At 41.4% G+C, this 22,152-nt stretch overlaps 1 protein-coding gene across 1 annotated transcript in view; it reads left to right on the top strand.

The window, feature by feature from the left end:
* DLC1 (DLC1 Rho GTPase activating protein) overlaps positions 1 to 21,001 on the top strand; it is a 395,627-nt gene extending 374,626 nt beyond the window's left edge. Inside the window, 9 exon segments of the mRNA XM_070757246.1 lie at positions 1,264 to 1,439; positions 5,761 to 5,921; positions 8,372 to 8,570; positions 11,753 to 11,966; positions 12,971 to 13,085; positions 14,070 to 14,288; positions 16,940 to 17,157; positions 17,272 to 17,445; positions 19,394 to 21,001. Coding sequence (XP_070613347.1) covers positions 1,264 to 1,439; positions 5,761 to 5,921; positions 8,372 to 8,570; positions 11,753 to 11,966; positions 12,971 to 13,085; positions 14,070 to 14,288; positions 16,940 to 17,157; positions 17,272 to 17,445; positions 19,394 to 19,514 — 1,597 coding nt within the window. The 3' untranslated portion in view covers positions 19,515 to 21,001.
* Positions 21,002 to 22,152: the final 1,151 nt, after the last annotated feature.

Here is a 22,152-nt window from a genome sequence, read left to right as displayed (position 1 = left end):
CCACAGGTGGCATGCGAAGCTCTATCTGCTGGCACATTGCCCTAGCTCAGCTCCAGCATAGATGTGCGTGCTGGCCAGCTGATTTTTGACTCCCACAAAGGCTCCTGGGAGGGCCTTTTTTAAGCTTCCCAGAGAGCCTCCGGGGGGATGGAGGAGGGCGTTTTTACCCTCTTTTATCCAGGGAAGCCTTTGGGAGCCTCGGGGAAGGGTGAAACACGATCTTACTGGGCCCTACCAGAAGTTGGGAAACGGGCCATTTCCGGCCTCCAGAGGGCGGAGGAAGCTGTTTTCGCCCTCCCCAGGCCTTGAATTATGGGTGTGGGGCACTTGCACATGCACGATAGCGCACGACCATGCTCTTTCGGCACCCGATGGAAAAAAGGTCCGCCATTTACCCTGGTATAGGTAGATGCCAACTTATGATCATCACTGAGCCCAAAACTTATGTTGCTAAGTAAGAGAGTCTCGCCCCATTTTAGAACCTTCCCTGCCATAGTTGTTAAGTGAATCTGGCTTTTCCCATTGACTTTGCTTGTCAGAATGACACTGGAGCCGTCATAAATATGAGCCACTTTCCAAGCCAACTGAATTTTGATTATGTGATCATGGAGTTACTGCAAAGTATCTTAAGTGTTAAAGTCATAAGTCCCTCTTTCAATGCCGTTGTAATTTTGAACAGTCACTAAACAATGTTGTCATTAAAAAGACTACCTATATCAGTGGTGGCAAACCCTTTTTCCCTCGCGTGCCAAAAGCATGTGTGCACACGCTATTGTGCCCGCGCGAGTGCCCACACCCATAATTCAATGCCCCCCCCGTGCATGCACATGTGATCCCCCTGTGCTGCCTCACCCCCACCGTGCATGCACACACGAATCCCCTGCTCCCACATTTTCGGACTTCGGGTGGGCCCCAGTGGGCCCATTTTTCACCTTCTTCAGGCTCCAAAGGCATTCTTGGAGCCTGGGGAGGGGCGAACATGGGCTTCCCCGTCCCCCACCGGAGGCCCCTCCAGAGACCGAAAACGCCTTTCCAGACCTCTGCACAAGCTGAAAATCAACTGGCCGGCACGCACATGCGCCCTGCAGATTAATTAGGGCAACAGCTCGCGTGCCAGCAGATATGGCTCCGCGTGCCACCGGTTCATCATCACTGACCTATATTGGGGACACAATTCCAAAACCACTCATTTGCTTCTGGCTTTCCCTAGATTGATTGTTTGTGGTTCACAATCACTGAGTGTCGTTTCTTCCTTTTTTAAAGGCACAGAATGAGGTGGCATAGCTTTCAGAGTTCCCATCGACCCAGCTTAAGTTCGGTTGCCTTACAGATCGACTGCCAGTCCGTTGCGCAGATGAACTTGCTGCAGAAGTATTCCCTGCTGAAATTAACTGCACTCTTGGAGAAATACACCCCTTCCAACAAACATGGCTTCAGCTGGGTAAGGGACTGCGTGCATCCTCTAGCAAGCCTGTGGCTAGTCAGAATCTACACATAATAGGACCTATGAGTAGCAAGACCTATTGTTAATTCTCGAGTCTGGATCCAACCCAAATGACTTTATAGCGTTCCCTCGATTTTCGCGGGTTCGAACTTCGCGAAAAGTCTATACCACTGTTTTTCAAAAATATTAATTAAAAAATACTTCGCGGTTTTTCCCCCTATACCACGGTTTTTCCCACCCGATGACGTCATATGTCATCGCCAAACTTTCGTCTGCCTTTAATAAATATTTTTTTAATAAACTTTAATAAATAAACATGGTGAGTAATAATCTAAATGGTTGCTAAGGGAATGGGAAATTGTAATTTAAGGGTTTAAGCTGTTAAGGGAAGGCTTGTGATACTGTTCATAGCCAAAAATAGTGTATTTACTTACGCATCTCTACTTCGTGGAAATTTGACTTTCAAGGGCGGTCTCGGAACGCATCCCCCACGAATGTCGAGGGAACACTGTATTTTTAAAGGGAGGAAGTGTCTTGGGTCTGAAGGATAAGTATTGCTTTTTTAAATACCTCAACGGAAGAATTTTACAACTAAAGGGTATCAATCAGGGGTGAAATTCAATTTTTTTTCCTTACCGGTTCTGTGAGCATGGCTTGGTGGGCCTGGCAGGGGAAGGATGCTGCAAAATCCCAATTCCCTCCCCACTCCAGGGGGAAAGGATACTACAAAATCCACATTTCCTCCCCACTCCAGGGGGGAAAGATATTGCAAAATCCCCATTTCCACTCACTCCTGGGGGAAGAATACTACAAAATCCCCATTCCCTCCCCACTCCAGGGGGGAAAGATATTGCAAAATCCCCATTTCCACTCACTCCTGGGGGAAGAATACTACAAAATCCCCATTCCCTCCCCACTCCAGGGGGGAAAGATATTGCAAAATCCCCATTTCCACTCACTCCTGGGGGAAGGATACTACAAAATCTCCATTCCCTCCCCACTCCAGGGGGGAAAGATATTGCAAAATCCCCATTTCCACTCACTCCTGGGGGAAGAATACTACAAAATCCCCATTCCCTCCCCACTCCAGGGGGAAAAGATATTGCAAAATCCCCATTTCCACTCACTCCTGGGGGAAGGATATTGCAAAATCTCCATTCCCTCCCCACTCTGGGGCCAGCCAGAGGTGCTATTTGCCGGTCCTCTGAACTACTCAAAATTTCCGCTACTGGTTCTCCAGAACTTGTCAAGCCTATTGGGTTTCACCCCTGTTATCAGTTGTTAATAAATCTCTCTGTATCCTATTGGAACTCCCAACTTGCTGATAAATGCATGATCCTTAATTTAAAACAGGAACAAGGCAGTCTGATGCTCTCTAGATATTTTATTTACCATTCCCAAGTATTATTATTATTATTATTATTATTATTATTTGGATTTGTATGCCGCCCCTCTCCAAGGACTCGATGGCCATGAAAATTGGATAGTATCCACAACATTTGACAGACATCACCTGGCCTTAAGTGTTACATTAGAATATACAAACATTTGTGTACATTGGCTAAATAGTACGGTCAAGATGAAAAATGTTTTTTAAAAATCACTTTATAATTTCCATTTGTAGCACCCAAAAAGTCCAAAGTTGTTTTTTTACAGGGGGTAGAAAATGGAATTGCTACTTCAACATCTGGCTGACCCCTTCTCCTTGCCTCCCCTCCTTTGTCTAGGACTTAAGTCCACCATTAAAAACTTTTATTTATTTTTATTTTATTTTATTTTATTCTTTGTCCAATATACAATACATATGAAAGAGAATAGACATTAAGTAATATATATAAAGATAGAAAGTAAGAAAGAAGAGAAGTAGAAGGAAAGGAGAGAAAATATATGATATATGAGATAAGGAAAGACAATTGGACAGGGGACAATAGGCACATCAGTGCACTTATGTACGCCCCTTACTGGCCTCTTAGGAACCTGGAGAGGTCAATTTCTTCCTATTCAAATGCGGTTATTTTGGAAATCTGCGCTGTTTGTCCTAAAATAAGTGCCGAGGAGTTTGCATGCTTGAGATTCTCCGCGGGCGTCGTCATATGTGTCTGTTTCATTTTCCATTTCCATCCCCTGCGTATTTTAACAAAAATGAAAGCTACGCAGAGGCTTATATCAATAACACTCTTTCAAACTCTGGAAATATAAACGAGGCGGGGTGCTCGCATGTGAACTAATCATTCATAGACCTAAAAATAATCATGCCATTGAGTGAGAATTTCTTTGGCTTTTGACATTCCCAGGTCTGCCCCAGTCACAAAAGCTTTTGGTTGCTCTCCACTAAAAATTCTTAAAATGGTTTAAGCAAAATAGCCAGGCTCTGATTTATTGGATAGTTGAAAGCTACGGGAAAGGCCTTTTTACCCAAGTGGGTAAGAAGAGGTGGTTGGAAAGGAAGAAGGGGGGAGGTCAAGTGGGCGCTGTATCTGAAAAGGCCATTTGTCGAAATGAAGTTTATTTCTGGCAAACACCCATGTATTACATCAATTTCCTGCTGTGACACAAGCTGGTGGGTGGCAGAACATGTTTGAGGGCTTTCTAAAGCAAACCGTTTAGTACACAAAAAGTTCATTGTTCACGTGTCCATCTCCTCGAGTCCTGAACAAGCAAGATTATAAAGGGTCATTGACCGCTAGATCTGTATTTGACTCTTATTTGTGCTGTCACGGCCACCCTCATTTTCTCCTCTACCTATTGACCTGGCAGATTAACTAAGCAATTACTACTATATTCATTGATTTATTCTCTGGTAAGCTCTTAAGACTTTTTTTTTAATGTGAGCAGCTAATTTGTTCTGGTGTGGCCCCAAAATTCAAAATGGATTTTGCTTTTTTTAAAAGTCTGTACCGATATCGGTATACTGGAGGGAAATAATTTTCTAATTGAATGGATGGATTTCAAAGGAAAGACAGTCAACTCATGGAAAATACAACAGCTTTAGTTCAAACGGTGATGACGCCAACGAAAAGTGTATTTTTGCTTGCTTTTCAAGGCTCTGCTGTGGAATTTTTTGAAAACAAATGAAGAAAGTGCTGAATCTCCAGTTGTTGAAAAGTTTTTTTAGCCATGTGTGGCTAATATTAAAATATTGTGGAAATGCAGATCCCCCAAAAAATCCTTGTTGCAAATACAGGTAGTCCTCAAACTTACGACCACAATTGAACCCAGAATTTAGGTTGCTAAGTGAGAAATTTGTTAAATGAGTTTGAATCACTGTAATTGTTAAATTACAGTGATCCCCAAAAAAATTGTTGTTGCAAATACAGGTAGTCCTCAAACCTACGACCACAATTGTGCCCAAAATTTAGGCTGCTAAGTGAGAAATTTGTTAAATGAGTTTGAATCACTATCATTTTTAAATTTAGTAACCTCATTGTTACATGAATCTGGCTTCCTCATTGACTTTGCTTGTTAGAAGATCACAAAAGATGACATTGGGACACTGTCATAAACATGAATCAGTTGTCATGCCCCAGAATGTAATTCACAGGACCATGGGGATGTCGCAACAGTCATAAGTGTGAAAAATGGTCATAAGTGCAGTTGTAACTTCAGACGCTCGCTAAATGAACTGTCGTAAGTCAAGGACTACCAGTAATTGTAATAATAATTTCTGTCTCAGTCTTATGACTGTGAATCTAATTGTAGATTGCATGGTGATGATGATGAAGATGATAGAAGACTTCAAAGTAATACCTAAAGGATTCCCACGGTCTCTGGAAATATTGCATTTATGAGACCTGAATATCCTCATTTTAAACAAAACCATTCTGCTTGGAATTGTTTATATTCTTAGATGCTAGTTTGAATTATTAAATTTCTACCAGTCTTAACTGTTAATCTAGGTGATATAAGATACTGTATTTTTTGGAATATAAGACACACTTTTTTCCTCCTTAAAAGAGACAGATAATTGGGTGCCTCTTATACTCTGAATGTAGCTTCCCCCCGTCCCTAACTAGCAGCTAACAATATTCCCAGCTCTTACCTTGCAGGGGTTTCCCCTCCATATCTTTTTTCTTAACATTGCAGAATCATTGCAAATGTCATTGCCTTAATTAGGTTTTCTACGCTGCTCTTTTCAATCCTGTGAAATGTTTCTGGCAATGTTTTCTCGGAGAGGGGCGGCATAGAAATCCAATTAATAAATATTTTTTTAACCCACAGCCAAAGAATTGGAATTAGGACCATATGGGGTATATTTGAGAGAAGCAACACATATGACTGTAAAGACATGTTTATGAGATTATTTCTGATCTCCCGCAGGGCTGTGCCAAAGTTTATGAAAAGGATAAAAGTCCCAGATTATAAAGATCGAAATGTGTTTGGTGTCCCCTTAATCATTAATGTCCAACGTACCGGACAACCTCTTCCGCAGAACATACAACAAGCTATGAGATACCTTCGCAACAACTGTTTGGATCAGGTGAGTATCTTTGCATTGGTCTAGGATTGTGATCTTCCACTGATAGAGATGTTCATTTCCCCTTGTCTGCTGAACTTGCATTGTTTAACTCTATTAAAATTAAGTTACTGGAATTGGCTGAAATGATCAGATTAACGATTAAAGAGAAAGAAGATACAGTTTTCTATAAAATTTGGGGCAAATGGTATAATTGGTTACAAAAAAGATTTTAAAATGGGAATAACTAATTTATATTTCAAAGAGGTGCTATTGTAAGATCGAAGATGATCATTCCCTTGTGGATTATACATACTATAATATACATAAATCCTAATTGAACAAAATTGGATCTTTGAGATCCAATAAGAGGTTTAAACTGGGAAAAATGTTTTTGTAAAAATTAGTTTTTTAACTTTTTTTTTCTTTATACTTTGAACTGAATTGTATACATTTATTTTTAAGAGACATAGAGTTAAATTAATAGAGCATGGAAAATTACTGATATGGATAACCACAAATTATTTACTATGTAGAATTATATATAAAATACAATAAGGAAAGTAAGAGAGAGCAAGGCATCTCTCTATTTTTTTTAAATTTGTATGTAATGATGTTTGTTTTTGCTGCATTATGTACTTGAATTTATACTGCTTAACAAAATTTATTTTAAAAAATAAAATAAAATTAAATTACTCTATTAGAATATATTTATGATTAGATTGTAGTTGTGTCCACCCCGAGGGGCAGGTTCCTCTTACCTTTTCCTACCAGTGTGCTGCGTGCACATTGCGATCTTTCATACACGTTTTTGCTTCCACGCATGTGCAGGAGGACAATTTTACTTCTGCGCATACTTGGAGAGCTGGAAAATCTCCAAAAATTAGGAGGGAAGAGATGGAGGTGCGCACGTACCAGCAAAGACAGCACCGGAACCATTGTGCCAAAATTGTGTCATCGACAGGCCATAACCAGACCACACCGGGAGGGACCCACCTCTGTCCTCCCCAAATACCATACTATAAAATCATACTACCATACTGCTGCAACTATGAAGATCAAAGGCCTGGAGGCTAAAATTGGAGGGTAAAACATACAAAGAACGGCCATTTTCAGCCATTTTTGCTCTCCCCGGGCTTCAGAAATACCTCCTGAACTTTGGGGGTGGTGAAAAACGGCCCAACGGACCTACCAGAAGTCCGGAGGCTTCAGTGAGGCCCATGCACATACGTGATGGGGAAGCACGGAGCGTGTTGTGCGCATGCATGCTGGGGGAGGGCATTGCATTATGGGTGTGGGCACACACACTCGTGCATCCTTTTGGCACCCAAGCCCAAAAAGATTTCCCATCACTGAGATACAGGCACTAAGTGTATGCCATGCACTAAGTAAGTCCCCTAAACACTTTACCTCTTCTGCACAGCTATACTAGCAAAAATAGCTAATAGTATAATACCAGACTGGCACGTGTATAGTACTTATTAATGCAGTGAGACATGATTTTTCACATCAGAATTAATGCAACAAAATCAGGGGCGGGTTCTATTGGTCAGCTGGAAGATGTTGAAGAGTTTGCAGATTCTGATACAGATAGTGTTTATGAATTAGTGGCAGGTCCTGGGTTACAGGTGTCAGAACAGGTGGGAGGCCAGCCACAGGACGTTGCAATGAGCCCAAACTCCAGTGAAGAAGAGACAGATAATAGATGGTTAAATCCACATTTCAGGCAGGTGCAGAGACGCAGAGAACAAGTATTAGGGAAGAAATATTAAGAGGAGAACAGGTTAATTACTTAAGTGATTTATTTGTCATGTCAGGGTTATGAAGTAAGCTAGTCTTTTCTCTGTTATTTAACAGTTGTTTTTATTGCTTTGAACTAACGTGCAGCCTAGCCATAAATCTTAAGATAAGGGAGGAGAGCTGGAGAAATGCTTGTGTGCTCTGATTGTGAAGAAATAAGATGAAAGAATTTGAGTGCATTTTGAATACGGAGGAGAGGAGGAATAAAGATGGGGTTTTTGTTTATAAAACCCTGCATTCAGTAAGCGTTATTTCCAATTTAACCAAAGTTCTAACCAGAATCCAGAACAGGTTCCAGTAGAATTTCGCTACAGTGCACGCATGCGTTCCACTGTGCAATTTTACTTCTGCACAAGCTCAGGACCACATTACAAACCAAAACACATCTTAGGAGCTTCTCAGCTGTGCTTCAGTAGAATAAATTTTGGCATTAATACGAGGTGGCTGAAGACACTGGAAAAATGTTGTCGAAAATTGCATCATCAGCGGGTTCCTACCGATGAGGCACTCTGGACCGAACCGGTAGGAACCCACCACTGGACAAAAGGGCTATACAACCTGTTATTTACTCACCAAAATCAAATCTTGAATTTAATCCCAGTGCCACAGGTAAAAGTGTTATTGGTAACGGTTTCCTTTTTGTGTGACACGAGCACTTTCCTTTTGTTGCACAGGTGGGACTTTTCCGAAAATCTGGAGTCAAGTCAAGAATCCAGGCGCTACGACAAATGAACGAGAACGCAATAGGCAAAGTGAATTATGAAGGCCAGTCTGCTTATGATGTGGCTGACATGCTCAAACAGTATTTCCGCAACCTCTCAGAACCCCTCATGACCAACAAGCTTTCAGAGACGTTCTTACAGATCTACCAGTGTAAGTCACTCGTGTTCATAGTTTCAGTCATTCCCAAATTCCTATCCTCTGGCCCAGACAGAGGAATTATTTTTAATAATTCAAGTACATTTAATAATTTAGTTTTATTTGTTTTTATGTATTACTTTTATGCATTTGGATTGATTACTGTATTTTTCAGAGTAGAAACATACCGTTTCCCTGAAAATAAGACGTATCCCGAAAGTAAGGCATGTCAGAGGTTTTGCAGAATTTGCTAATATAACGCACCCCCCGAAAATAAGGCGTAGTCAAGTTTACATACGGTACAGTGGAAAAACATACGGTACCATTCAAAACAGTTCATAGCGGTACTGTAATAATATGGCGTCCCCTGCTGGCCCCTTCCATCACTCACTGCCATTACAGTCTCCACTACAGTGTGTAGACTGTAGTTCCTCTGGTGGCCAGAAGCTGCAATAGCGGGAGTATACTGTTGTACCATATAAGTGTCGTCGTTTGTGTGTGTGGGTGCCATACTGACAGGTACTGTGCCGTACAGTATACTTTCTTTGGGGGTGTCAGCTTTTCTGTCTGTGAATTTGTCTTATTTGAGAAATATAAGGCACCCCCAAAAAATAAGATGTAGCACAAATTTTGGAGCAAAAATTAATATAAGACAGTGTCTTATTTTCGGGGAAACACAGTAGAAACATAGAAGATTGACGGCAGAAAAAGACCTCGTGGTCCATTTGTCTGCCCTTATACTATTTCATGTATTTTATATTAGGATGGATATATGTTTATCCCAGGCATGTTTAAATTCAGTTACTGTGGATTTACCAACCACGTCTGCTGGAAGTTTGTTCCAAGCATCTACTACTCTTTCAGTAAAATAATATTTTCTCAGGTTACTTCTAATCTTTCCCCCAACTAACCTCAGATTGTGCCCCCTGGTTCTTGTGTTCACTTTCCTATTAAAAACACATCTCTCCTGAACCTAATTTAACCCTTTAACGTATTTCAATGTTTCAATCATGTCCCCCCTTTCCCTTCTGTCCTCCAGACTATACAGATTGAGTTCATTAAATCTTTCCTGATAAGTAAAGACATACCTTCCCCCCCCCCCCAAAAAAAACGTCACTGCATCTTATACCCTTAACACAGCCATTTTTAGCCTTCCGAAGCCCATTGCAAAAAATGGGCCCATGTGTGTGCAGAGGGTTTGGGAGGCCGGCAAAGTTGTCCTTGGGGCTTTTGTGGGGAAATGGGCCATTTTTTGCAAAAATTGTTTTTTTGCCTTCCCCCAGGAGTACTCTGCAGGCTTCTCAAACCTGCTTGTACCGTTTTTCACAAAAATGGATGGAAAATGGGTCAATTCTTTTTTAAAAAATGGGGTGCGCAGAAGGTTTGGGAGGCCTGCAGAGTTATCCTGGGGGCTGAGAAAGGCAAAAATGCCCCTGTTTTTGCCAAAAACAGAGTGCGCAGAGGGTTTGGGAGGCTTTGAGAGTGCTCCTGGGGGCCAGGGAGGACAGATACTTTTTTCTTCTTACTTCTTTGAAATCTTGGTGTGTCTTGTGTGTCTTATGGTCTGAAAAATACATTGCCCAGAGTCATTATGTGAGATGGTCAGCTGTACAAATGGGATAAACGAATAAGTCCATATAAGGTCAGTCAGTGCTGCTGTTTTTAATAGGGAGGTTTTTAATCCATTGATTGATGGAGGCGTTATCATTTCCATGGATTTATGTTCCCCTCTTTAAAAATTTCCCTCCTCCAAGAAGACTTTACTATGGTAATTTGTAACTTGCATTTTGAGAATATCTTTCCTTAAGTGTACGAATATATATACAGTGGTCCCTCGATTTTCGTGGGTTCGAACTTCGCAAAATGGCTATACCACGGTTTTTCAAAAATATTAATTAAAAAATAGTTTGTGGGTTTTTTCCCTATACCACGTTTTTTTCCGCCCGATGACGTCATACGTCATCGCCAAACTTTCGTCCAACTTTAATAAATATTTTTTTAAATAAACTTTGATAAATAAACATGGTGAGTAATAATCTAAATGGTTGCTAAGGGAATGGGAAATTGCAGTTTAGGAGTTTAAAGTGTTAAGGGAAGGCTTGTGATACTGTTCATAGCCAAAAATAGTGTATTTACTTCCGCATCTCTACTTCGCGGAAATTCGACTTTTGCGGGCGGTCTTGGAACGCATCCCGCGAAAATCAAGGGAACACTGTATATATCATATTTTCTTCCAACTTTGTTCCCCCTTATCAAATTTTTTGGCAACCAGGGATGTCAAACTCGATTTCATTGAGGGACATATCAGGGTTCTATTTGATCTCGGGGGTCGGGCAGCCTAACGCATTCGTGTTGGCTCCTGTGCCTTAACACTCTCCCGGCGAAAACAGGCTCCCGAGCTCCGATTTTGGTTGTGATGGCCTCCTGCAAACATCTGCCAGTGAGGCTTATTTTCGCCAGCAGAGGCACTGCAGGTCAGTCCTTCACCATTTTCAGCATGGCCCTGTGGGACAGATCTAAGCACCCCGTGGGCCGGATTTGGCCCACGGGCCTTTAGTTTGACACCCCTGCAGTAAACCAAGGCAAAGTGTGGCATAGTGTGCCACCAGTGCACCCTGTAACCAAAGCATTGTGTGATGATCATCTCTACAACTACAGATTCTTTCCTTTGCTCTGTCATAGTTCATCCGCTTGTTAAAGCACAACCTGGATATTTTGTTGGGTCAAATCTGAAATAGTTTAAGGGCTGATTATTTTAACTGGCTTTCCAGTTGAGGAACATGCTTCACTGATGTATACAAATCTTTACTTCAGTTCTGGTCGATGGAGTTGAATGATAAAGTATCTATTGCTACGCCTGATTCATAAACCAAACAATCTAATTTATAGCCTTTTTTTTTTAGCCGTTCTGCTGCTCTCCAAATTAAATTCTAAATTTAACACTGGCATATTCAGGGCTTTGTTATACCCTTGAGTCTCTCGCTAAGCAGGAAATACCTGAGGGCAGTTAAAGCTGTTGACCCAAAAAAAAACACAAAAAAAGAACATTCTTTCATTTACCATGAATGGTATGCAGCACACTGAAGGAAATTGCTTCAGAGTAAAGTCAAAAATAGCCAAAGTTAAAGAGTTTGCTTTGGGTTGCATTCATGCTGCATGGGTGGAAAATTGATGAGAAGACTTCTAATTTTGTGCAGATGTGCCAAAAGACCAGCGCCTCCAGGCAATCAAGGCAGCCATTATGCTTCTACCAGATGAGAACAGAGAAGTCCTACAGATTCTTCTGTATTTTCTGAGTGACGTCGCAGCTGCTGTGAAAGAAAACCAGATGACGCCAACAAACCTGGCGGTGTGCTTAGCACCTTCTCTTTTCCACCTGAACACCCTGAAAAGAGAAAATTCTTCTCCGAGGTGAGTCTCCATATTGGTTCTACCGGAGTTCCAACACTAAGCATGTTGCCACCCCATCGAAGAAGTTTTTCCTTTCAACTCTTTTTTTTAGGGTGGAGGGAGAATGTTTCTCCCAAATTGCTTTGTATTTAATTTTCAATCCTGAAAAAAATTATAAGATACTGGTTTTCTATACTGTATTTTGGGGAGTATAAGATGCACCTTTTTCCTTACTAAAAGAGGGTGAAAATCTGAGTGCGTCTTATACACCAAGAGTAGCTCCACCCAATTGCCAATACAATACTCCTTTTGCCCAAGTGCATTATTTTACATTTGGAAACATTAAACATTAAACTGAAGTTTCCATTGCTTTGACCACTTATCTAGTAAAGCTAAATCATTTGCCATATTACAGCCGCACTTTAGAGTCATCGGCAAATAGGCAAACCTTCCCTACTAAACCTTCCCCTATGTCACTCACAAAATATTAAAAAGAATAGGACCCAGAACAGACCCTTGTGGCACACCACTTGTAACCAGGTTCTGCTCAGAATACTCGCCATGAACAGCAACCCTCTGATATCCACACTTCAGCCAGCTGCAAATCCACTGAACTAACCAGGGATCAAGTCCAATCTTCACTAACGTATCTATCAGCTCTTTATGTGCAACCGTAGCAGGCAAAATCCACGACACCACCTTCATCCAACACCTTTGTGACATAGTCAAAGAAATCAATGAGATTAGTCTGGCATGATTTGCCCTCAGTAAAGCCATGCTGGTTTGGTTCCAATAAGTTATTGGTTTTTAGGTGCTGATTTATCCTCTTTCTGAGTAGAGTCTCCATCATTTTAACTATAACTGAAGTCAAGCTAACTGGCCTGTAGTTAGATACAGAAAATCAGATTATAAAAATAGGTTTTAGATTCAGTCCCTATCTTTTGCTTTAATTATTCATTTATAGCTCAGACCATTAGTGCATGGTGATCTGCTTTTATTGATTAGTCTTATTCATTTATTGATAGGGTAATGCAGAGGAAACAAAGTCTGGGCAAACCGGATCAGAAAGACCTAAATGAGAATTTGGCTGCAACTCAAGGCTTAGCCCACATGATTGCTGAGTGTAAGAAGCTTTTCCAGGTGAATATTTGTCTATTTGCTCATTTTAACATCTTGAACTTGTATTCTGTAGAGTTTGTATCTTTATTTTGGGCACCTAATGTTTTCTCTGGCTGCTACCCATGTTGGAAGGCAACATAAGGGTTTACAAAACTGGGCAGCTGTCAAAATCTGCACTATTCCCACTTTAAAATTAATTGTGATTTCTAACTCTGTGTGTGTGTGTGTGTGTGTGTGTGTGTGTGTGTTTGGATTTGTGTGCATGCGCTTCAGTGGTGGTAGAACTACATCACTACTACTACGACTGGTTAGGTCCCACAGAGTTGGCCTTCTCCAGGTCCTGTCAGCCAATGTTGTCTGTGGGGCCAAGGGGAAGAGCCTTCTCTGTGGCGGCCCCGGCTCTCTGGAATCAGCTCCCTCCAGAGATTCGCACAGTGCCCCCACCCTCCTCGACTTTCGCAAGAGTCTCAAAACTCATTTATGTTGCCAGGCATGGGGCAATTAGATCAACCCCCCCCCCCCATTTACGAGATGTAATGTGTGGTTGTGAATGAATTGGCTGACTGGTTTTAATATAAATGGGATTTTAGTAGTAATTTTTAATTAATTAGATTTGTTGTTGTGTTGTTTTTTGCATCTTGTGAGCTGCCCCGAGTTTTCAGAGAAGGGTGGCATACAAATCTAAATAATAATAATAATAACCACAACAACAACATCAACATTATATTTCTGGGGAGATTAGATATGGTCCTGCTATCACTAACAATGTATGTTTCCCCAAAAATAAGACCCTGTCTTATATTTTTTTGAAGTCTGAAATAAGCATTTGGCCTTATTGCCATGAACTTAAAAGCCTAATTGGGCTTATTATCAGGGGATGCCTTATTTAAAACAGGGTATAAGTTACAGCCACTTTCAGAACAAAGAAAACAATGCAAATGTTGGCTCATCGTATGAACCTCCAATTATTTACTACCTGTTTTATTCCTGTCCTAATCCTCTTAGATCCCTGAAGAAATGAGCAGATGTCGGAATTCTTATACAGAACAAGATCTTAGACCTCTTAGCTTTGAGGACTTGGGACGAACTAACAACTCGGAGTCTGCCGGTTATCATTCTTATATCCAGGACTGTATGGATGATTTTTTCAAGGAAATAAAAGATAAATTTAAGGGCTGGGTCAGTTGTCCCACCCCAGAACCAGCAGAACTTGCCTATAAAAAGGTACAGTATGTTGACATATTAGTCTGGACATAGATTTTAACTGACAAAATTTAATTTAAATGGTTAATATTCCTTCAATCTCATGCATTGTCTTTCTATATTCTTAGATACCATGTAGATGTTTGTCTAATGCATGTATTCTAAGACATGGCATGCTTTATTTAAAACCTTTCTATCATTCTTCATTAGAAGAAATGAATGAAAAATGAAGGTTGTAGCAAATCCTAAAGTTTTGGGGTTGTCACGAGTCAACCACTGGTATAAATATCACATATATAAAATAATCCAACACACCAACAGTAGACAATTCTCCTATACCTCTTTCAGTCCTTCCAAAAACCCCACCTCTGATAATCCTAGAAAAAGATGATATTCCTTCTTGGTTGAAAACCTTCCATTCCACACCATCCAGTCAAAGCTGAAGAAATTTCTTGATGAGAAACGAAACATCTTCAAAGAAAAAACGAGTCCAGTTGCCTATTGAAAAAAACACCTTTTGGACAACCATGTCCTAGATGACTAAGAATCTCCATAGACATTCCTGATTGAAGGCCTATGCTGAACATGCTGCCCCCCATCTTTATTCAGATTTTTAATTAAACATTGGAGGTGATTCATATCCCTTCTTGGTTTAAACCAGTGCTTCTTAATTATTTTCTGTTACATCTCCATAGGAAGAAGTAACCACCCCACCTGGGCCCCAGTGGAATCTTAGTGTTAATATTTATTATTTTACATATTATTAGCTTCAATCAAACTATTGGCTGGGGAAGGCTGCTCTACACACTTACCTGGGAGTAAGTCACACTGAACTCAGTGGGAGCCTGTTTTCGGTTAAGCAGGCATAGGCTACCGTGGATAGGGCCCTCTTTTGATATGGGGCCAGGCCAGCTTAATCAAGCCATTTGAAGCTTTTGCCCAGCTGCAGAGGATGCTCCTCCTTGTCCAGCAGCAGGTTCACCACACGGTTCATGGCTATTGCAGTGCCTGCCCAGAACAACAAGAACCCACACAGCCAGCCCACCATGCCTGTCCGCCTTCTCCTCCAGGCTCAAAACAGCATGCAACTGTGAACACACTCCCCGTCTGGGGGGATCGATCGAGAGGGACCACGCATGTTCCCGGGGTCACACATGCCTCCCCTGCCATTGCTCTGCACCCCCCAGGGGGACACACCCCACTATTTGAGAAACACTAAATGCTCTACCATCATCCAGGTTCCTAAGAAATCTCCCATCCATGACTATAGACCGGTTGCTCTGACATCCGTATTGGTTGATTGGTTGGTTGGTTGGTTGGTTGGTTGGTTGGTTGGTTGGTTGGTTGGTTGGTTGGTTGGTTGGTTGGTTGGTTGGTTGGTTGATTGATTGTTAGAGTTGAAAGGGACCATGCAGGTCATCAAGTCCAACCCCCTGCCTGAGCAGGAATCCTAAAGCACCCCAGCCAAATGGCAGTCCAATCTCCTCTTGAAAGTGTCCAGAGTTGGGGAGTTCACAACCTCCGCAGGCAGGTTGTTCCACTGGTTGATCGCTCTGACCGTCAGGAAGTTCTTCCTTACTTCTAGGTTGAATCTCTCCCTGGTCAGCTTCCAGCCATTGTTCCTCATCTGGCCCTCTGGTGCTCTGGAGAATAGAGTGGCTCCCTCCTCTCTCTGGCAGAACTGGTGACCAGAACTGGATGCAATACTCCAGATGTGGTCTGACCAGGGCGTAGTAGAGTGGTATTAATACTTCCCTGGTCTTGGAGTGATCCCCCTGTTGATGCAGCTTAGGATAGTGTTGGCTTGTTTAGCCGCTGCTGCACATTGCTGGCTCATGTTTAGTTGATTATCCACCAAGACTCCAAGATCTCTTTCGCAGTCACTACTGCTAAGTGGGGTTTCTCCCAGGCTGTATGTGTGTCTAGTTTTTTTTTTTACCAAGGTGAAGGACTTTGCTCTTGTCGACGTTGAACATCATGTTGTTAGTGTGGGCCCATAGTGTTAATCTGTCTAGATCTTTCTGTATTTGAGCCTGTCCTCTAGGGTGTTGGCTACCCCTGCCAGTTTGGTGTCGTCTGCAAATTTGATTAGTTCCCCTTCTACTCCCTCGTATTCTTGAAGACCTTTGAGAAGCTAATGATGGCCCACCAGAAACTCATCACAGATTCACTGATAGACCCCATTCAGTTGCCTGTCGAGCAAATAGGACAGCAGACAATACTATCAATAGTATATTCTGCAACATCTTGAATCGTCAGAGACCTATGCCCTTTTTTGTGGACCTCAGCTCAGTGTTCACTACCATCACTCCAAAAGTTCTCTAAATAGAGTAGAATAGAATTTTATTGGCCAAGTGTGATTGGACACAAAAGGGATTTGTCTTTAGTGCATATGCTCTCAGTGAACATATAAAGAAAGGATACATTTATCAAGAATTATAAGGCACGACACTTAATGATAGTCATGGGGTACAAATAAGCAATCAAATCATACTAGGAAACAATTATTATAAATCGTAATGACACAAGCAACAAATTTTTCGATGTGATCTAGAACAGCCAGAAGTGTTTTGATTTTTTTTATTTTGAATCAGTGTGGCTCCATTTAATCAATAATGATTAGAACTGTTGCAATAAAGAGGATTAACTCTTCAGCAACAATCTGCTTGCAGGTTTGTGAAGGTCCACCTCTACGGCTATGGAAATCCGTGGTTGAAATCCCTGCGACGCCTGAAGAAGTGTTAAACCGTATCATTAAAGAACGGCATCTTTGGGATGAAGATCTTTTAGATGCTAAAGTAATTGAGACTTTGGATAGCCAGACTGATGTTTATCAATTCGTACAGAACAATATGGCTCCGCACCCAGCAAGAGACTTTGTTATCCTCAGGTAACTGTACGGACAAAACACTTTCTTAAAGTTTGGCAGCTGGGGATAAAAACACATTTGGATAAATGCTCATCTTCCATCCATTCTTACAGAAGTTGTGCTTAATTCTAACAGGACTTGGAGAACCAATCTCTCTAAAGGAGCATGCTCGCTCTTAGGTTTCTCAGTGGAACATGATCGTGCACCTGTCCTTGGTATTCGGGTGAATGTGCTGTTGTCCAGGTATCTGATTGAACCGTGCGGGACAGGAAAATGCAAACTCACCTATATGTGTCGAATTGATTTAAGGTAAATGTTGTCCTCTTATTTTCATTTGGTTGGGCAGGGAAATTCTATTTCTAGTATAGCATGTGCCCAGAGTTAATTATTGTATATTGTAAGATAGCAAAGCAATGGGGACCTCCAGATATCTTGGGTAATCGTAATCAGGGGTGTCAAACTCATGTTGTCACGTGACGTATCAGGACGTTTTCCACCTTCGCTAAACAGGGCATGGGTGTGCTCAGTGCGTGGCACATCCATGTGGCTGGAAGTTTGACAGCCCTGCTCTACATGGTCATTGGCAAGGGATTGTGTATATTAAACATTCTACATTATGAAGGGCTTTTCTTTGCCCACTTCATGGTAGAAAAACCAGTTGAAATTAATTTGGTTACTTTTGATTACTTATCAGTGTTGTTGACTTATTGATACTAATGGTTGAAAAGAAATCTCCCTTGCTCTTTGGCAGTTTACTTTCTTAAGAATCTTTGAATAAAATGAAATGCCTTGAATGTATTTAAACAATAGAAACCATGCTTCTGTTTTGGGAAAATGCAGGAACCCTAGAGATTGTTTTTCAGATGTTCCTTTAGCAAGGGCAACAACAAGCTACTTGGGAACAAGAGCAGATGGAAAGGAGCAACCTTGCTTGTTGCCTTCTTTTATTTGCAGTTAATTTGTTGACTTGCTTACTACAGCAGCCTTTTTATTTGAGTGCCCACAGCATGCTTTCAAATCAGCTCAAAAGATTTGCTCACCAAAAGAGGTTTTAGTCGGTTTTTGCAAATTCCATTTTCCAATAATAATAATTATTATTATTATTAATTAGATTTGTATGCCGCCCCTCTCCGAAGATTCGGGGCGGCTCACAACAATGATAAAAACAATATTATAATGGCATAAATCTAATATTAAAAATAACTGAAAACCCTATCATAATTAAAAACCAAACAGCACATACATACCAAACATAAATTATAATAAGCCTGGGGGAAAGATGTCTCAAATCCCCCATGCCTGGCAGTATACGTGGGTCTTGAGTAGTTTACGGAAGACAAGGAGGGTGGGGGCTGTTCTAATCTCCGGGAGGAGTTGATTCCAGAGGGCCGGGGCCGCCACAGAGAAGGCTCTTCCCTGGGGCCCGCCAGACAACATTGTTTAGTCGACGGGACCTGGAGAAGGCCAACTCTGTGGGACCTTATCGGCCGCTGGGATTCATGAGGTAGCAGGCGGTTCCGGAGTTACTCTGGTCCAATGCCATGTAGGGCTTTAAAGGTCATGACCAACACTTTGAATTGTAATCAGAAACTGATCGGCAGCCAGTGCAGGCAACGGAGTGTTGTAGATACATGGGCGAATCTGGGAAGCCCCACAAAGTCTTGAAATATCTCTTTGGGATCCTAAATGAAGATTTTTGGAGAAATACATAAAATCCTAAAAGTCCGTCTTTCCTTGAGTCAGCCTTATGGACTTATTACCATATTTTTTGGAGTATAAGACACACCTCTCCCCCCCCCCACCAAAAAAAGAGACTGAAATTTTGGTTGTGCCTTGTACTCTGAATGTAGCTTTTTTGAAGCTTTTTCCCCCAGCCCTAACAAGATGCTAACAATGTTCCCCGCTCTTCCCAGCTTGCAGGGATTCCTCATTGCTATCCCAAAGAAGTTTTTTGTCCAGCCCTAAGCTTTTGCAGGCTTGTTTTCATTGACACTCCCTCCGAAAAAGGTTTTTCCAGCCCTAACCACGGGATAAAATAATGTGCTGAAGCTGATCAGACTAAGGAGGCTAGCCAGAATATCTAGTAGGTAGATTCCCCCCCCCCCATTTTCATCCCCCAAAACTAAGGTATGTCTTATAATCCGAAAAATATGGTACCTGTTTGATTACTTCTATTCCATATTTGTTTACTAATAGGGAAAAAATATTTGGAGAAAAGGTATCTAAAATCACACCTTTTTTTCTTTCTTTGCAACAGGGGACACAAGCCTGACTGGTACATAAAAGCATTTGGACACTTGTGCGCAGCTGAGGTTGTGAGGATTAGAGACTCTTTCCTCAATCAAAATCTTGAGGCGAAGGAAGCAACATCCAGGTGATGGATCCAATGGACCAGCACAACACCGGACTGTCTAGAGATTTTCGGGGAAGGTTGATTACCTGTCCTAGGACAGATCAGATCTCCATTAGACCCTGAAGAGACACTTTCAGGAATGGGTTTGAGATTGTCCATCAAAATTCGGTGACAATCCCTAGTGTTTTGTTAAAGCTGCTTTTTTTCTGTCTGTGTTAGGCCTATAGTGTAGGTCTTAACTGGAAAATTTTTGGATGGTGCAAGGTTTTTTTTTATTTTAAAGGTAAGATTAATGTTTGCTTAGGTGCTGTGAATTGCTTCTGAGAAGCAAAGCTCTAAGACTTAAATATATTTCTGAAATATCGTGAAAATTATTCATTCCTATATTACGTTAGCTTTATGTACACGTCTGTATGTCATTTGTCGAGGGACTGTGGCGGCCACTGGATTTGGGTGTGTTCCTCAGTGGATTTTCACAAGAGTAAGTGAAGGAAAGTCTGCACGAAGGCAGAGGTCTTGTTGGCTGGAGTAGGAAGAGCCGAAATGGTAGGCTCAAGAGTGTCTGGTACACTTAGAAGGCATTGGGAAGAATTTAGCAGGTGGGAAAAAGAATCAACCTGGATCAGGGGTCTCCAACCTTGGCAACTTTAAGACTTGTGGACTTCAACTCCCAGAATTCCTCAGCCAGCTCTGGAACCTTGTTTAAACCAAGTTAATGGCCTTTTAGGCTTCCTCTGCATGAGTAGGAGTTCATTTCTTGAATAGTAAGAATTATGTGTCACAGGCGGAGGGCATCAGGATTTTAGAGATGCTTAGGTGGGACATGGCCCAAAAAAGGTTGGGTACCACTGGTCTAGAATCTGACACAGCCCATTACAAGCTTCAACTGTTCATTCCTCTGAGTTCTTATTACTCATCTAAAAATTGAAAAGTGTGGGGCTACATCAGCTAGGGCAAAGAATGGGTAAGAAGCAGAATGCCTGGCACTTATTTTAAAATGCCAGCTATATTTCAGTGTGTGTCTTTTGTTGCGGCAATAATTTTGTATGTGCTCCCACTTGAAAGGTCTGCCCTTTTCATAGCTGCCATATGGAGAATACAGGCCATGGGTTTGCCACCCTCAGGCTTTATAATGTTTGGAATACTTTCTTAACAATCTGTAAAGAGCATCTCAAGAAAACGTGAATGGGGTGGCAGCTCCAGAAAGCCTCTCCAGGTCTTGGAAAGAACAGTACATCAGTCCTGATGTATAAGATTCCAAGGGGAAGAGATGGTTTGAGGTGCGGAAAGACAGGCATACAGCACCTACCGTATTTTTAGGAGTATAAGATGCATCTTTTCCCCCTAAAAGAAGGTGGAAATGTCAGCACATCTATTACACCGAATACAGCCATTTTTGGCCTCCCTGCATCCCATTTTTGTGAAAACTGGGCCTGCTTTTGCAAAAATGGGGTGCGCAGAGGTTTTGGGAGGCCTGCAGAATGCTCCTGGGCGCTGGGGGAAGCCAAAATTCCCTCCGGTTTTGCAAAAATTGGGGTGTTTTCGCCTTCGTCCAGAACCTTAGGAACATTCTGCAGGCCTCCCAAATGCTCTGCCCACCCTGTTTTTGCAAAAAAAGAAAAAGGGTGAAAAATGGGTCACTTATTTGCGAAAATGGAGGCATTTTTGCCTTCCCTGAGCATCCAAGAGCACTCTACAGGCTTCCCAAACTCTTCGTGAATAATGACTCCATTTTTGCGAAAAACATGCTATGCAGAGGGTTTGGGAGGCTTGCAGAGTGCTCCTGGAGCCTGAGAGGACAAACACTTTTTTCTTACTAACCTCTTTGAAATCTTGGTGTGTCTTATACACCGGTGCATCTTATAGTCTGAAAAATATGGTAATTTTTAAAGAAGCTGTGTATTTCCTTAGTGCATTGGGTTGCCCGCAATAGCAGCAGAAATCAAAGAACGAACTCTTTTGGTTTAAGGCATTGCCAGTGCTTCATGTTTGCAATCATGGTCCCCAAATCACTTTTCCTACCACCTGTTCTTAGTATCCGTTCATATGTTAAGTTACAATTAGAAACCTAAACAACATCTTTGTTTAATTAACATAGGAATAAATGCTTGTAGTTTGAGAACAAGGCCAAAACTGTTTTCCATAGCTGAAAAGGGCAACACTGAAAAATACCGTAACTGGAACATTATAAAGTTTTAAAGTGTTTCCACATAGCAGATACTACTAGAAGTTAAACATATTCATTCATATAACCTATTCCATTGTAACCATATAACCTCATTTATTGACACGGCTTGGAGGGAAAACATCCCCCAAAGTTAAAAACAATGTAGTTGAGTGAAAAAGAAGGTACTGTATTTGTGCCACAAAATTATAGGACATAATGCAAAAAGAACTGCAGGTTAAGATAAACAGATTGAAATGATCAAGAGTTCTATTGTGAACTTCGTATAAGACATCCCAGAAGTATAAGCTAGAGCAGAACCATGATTGCAATAATAAACGAAAATAGGAAAGTACATGTAAGGTTTTGTCATTTTACCTGTCTAAAAACTACAGATTAACTGTTCAGTGTTTGGTGGGGATGGAGAGGAGTCAAATTATTATTTTGCATGTAATGTTTGTCAACAGTTTCTGCACACCTTGATGAACATTAAAAGCCT

Source organism: Erythrolamprus reginae, chromosome 7 (assembly GCF_031021105.1).
Source record: "Erythrolamprus reginae isolate rEryReg1 chromosome 7, rEryReg1.hap1, whole genome shotgun sequence".
NCBI classification, from domain to species: domain Eukaryota; kingdom Metazoa; phylum Chordata; class Lepidosauria; order Squamata; family Dipsadidae; genus Erythrolamprus; species Erythrolamprus reginae.
Note: the sequence above shows the minus strand (reverse complement) of the source record. Positions and strands in the feature narration are given on the sequence as shown.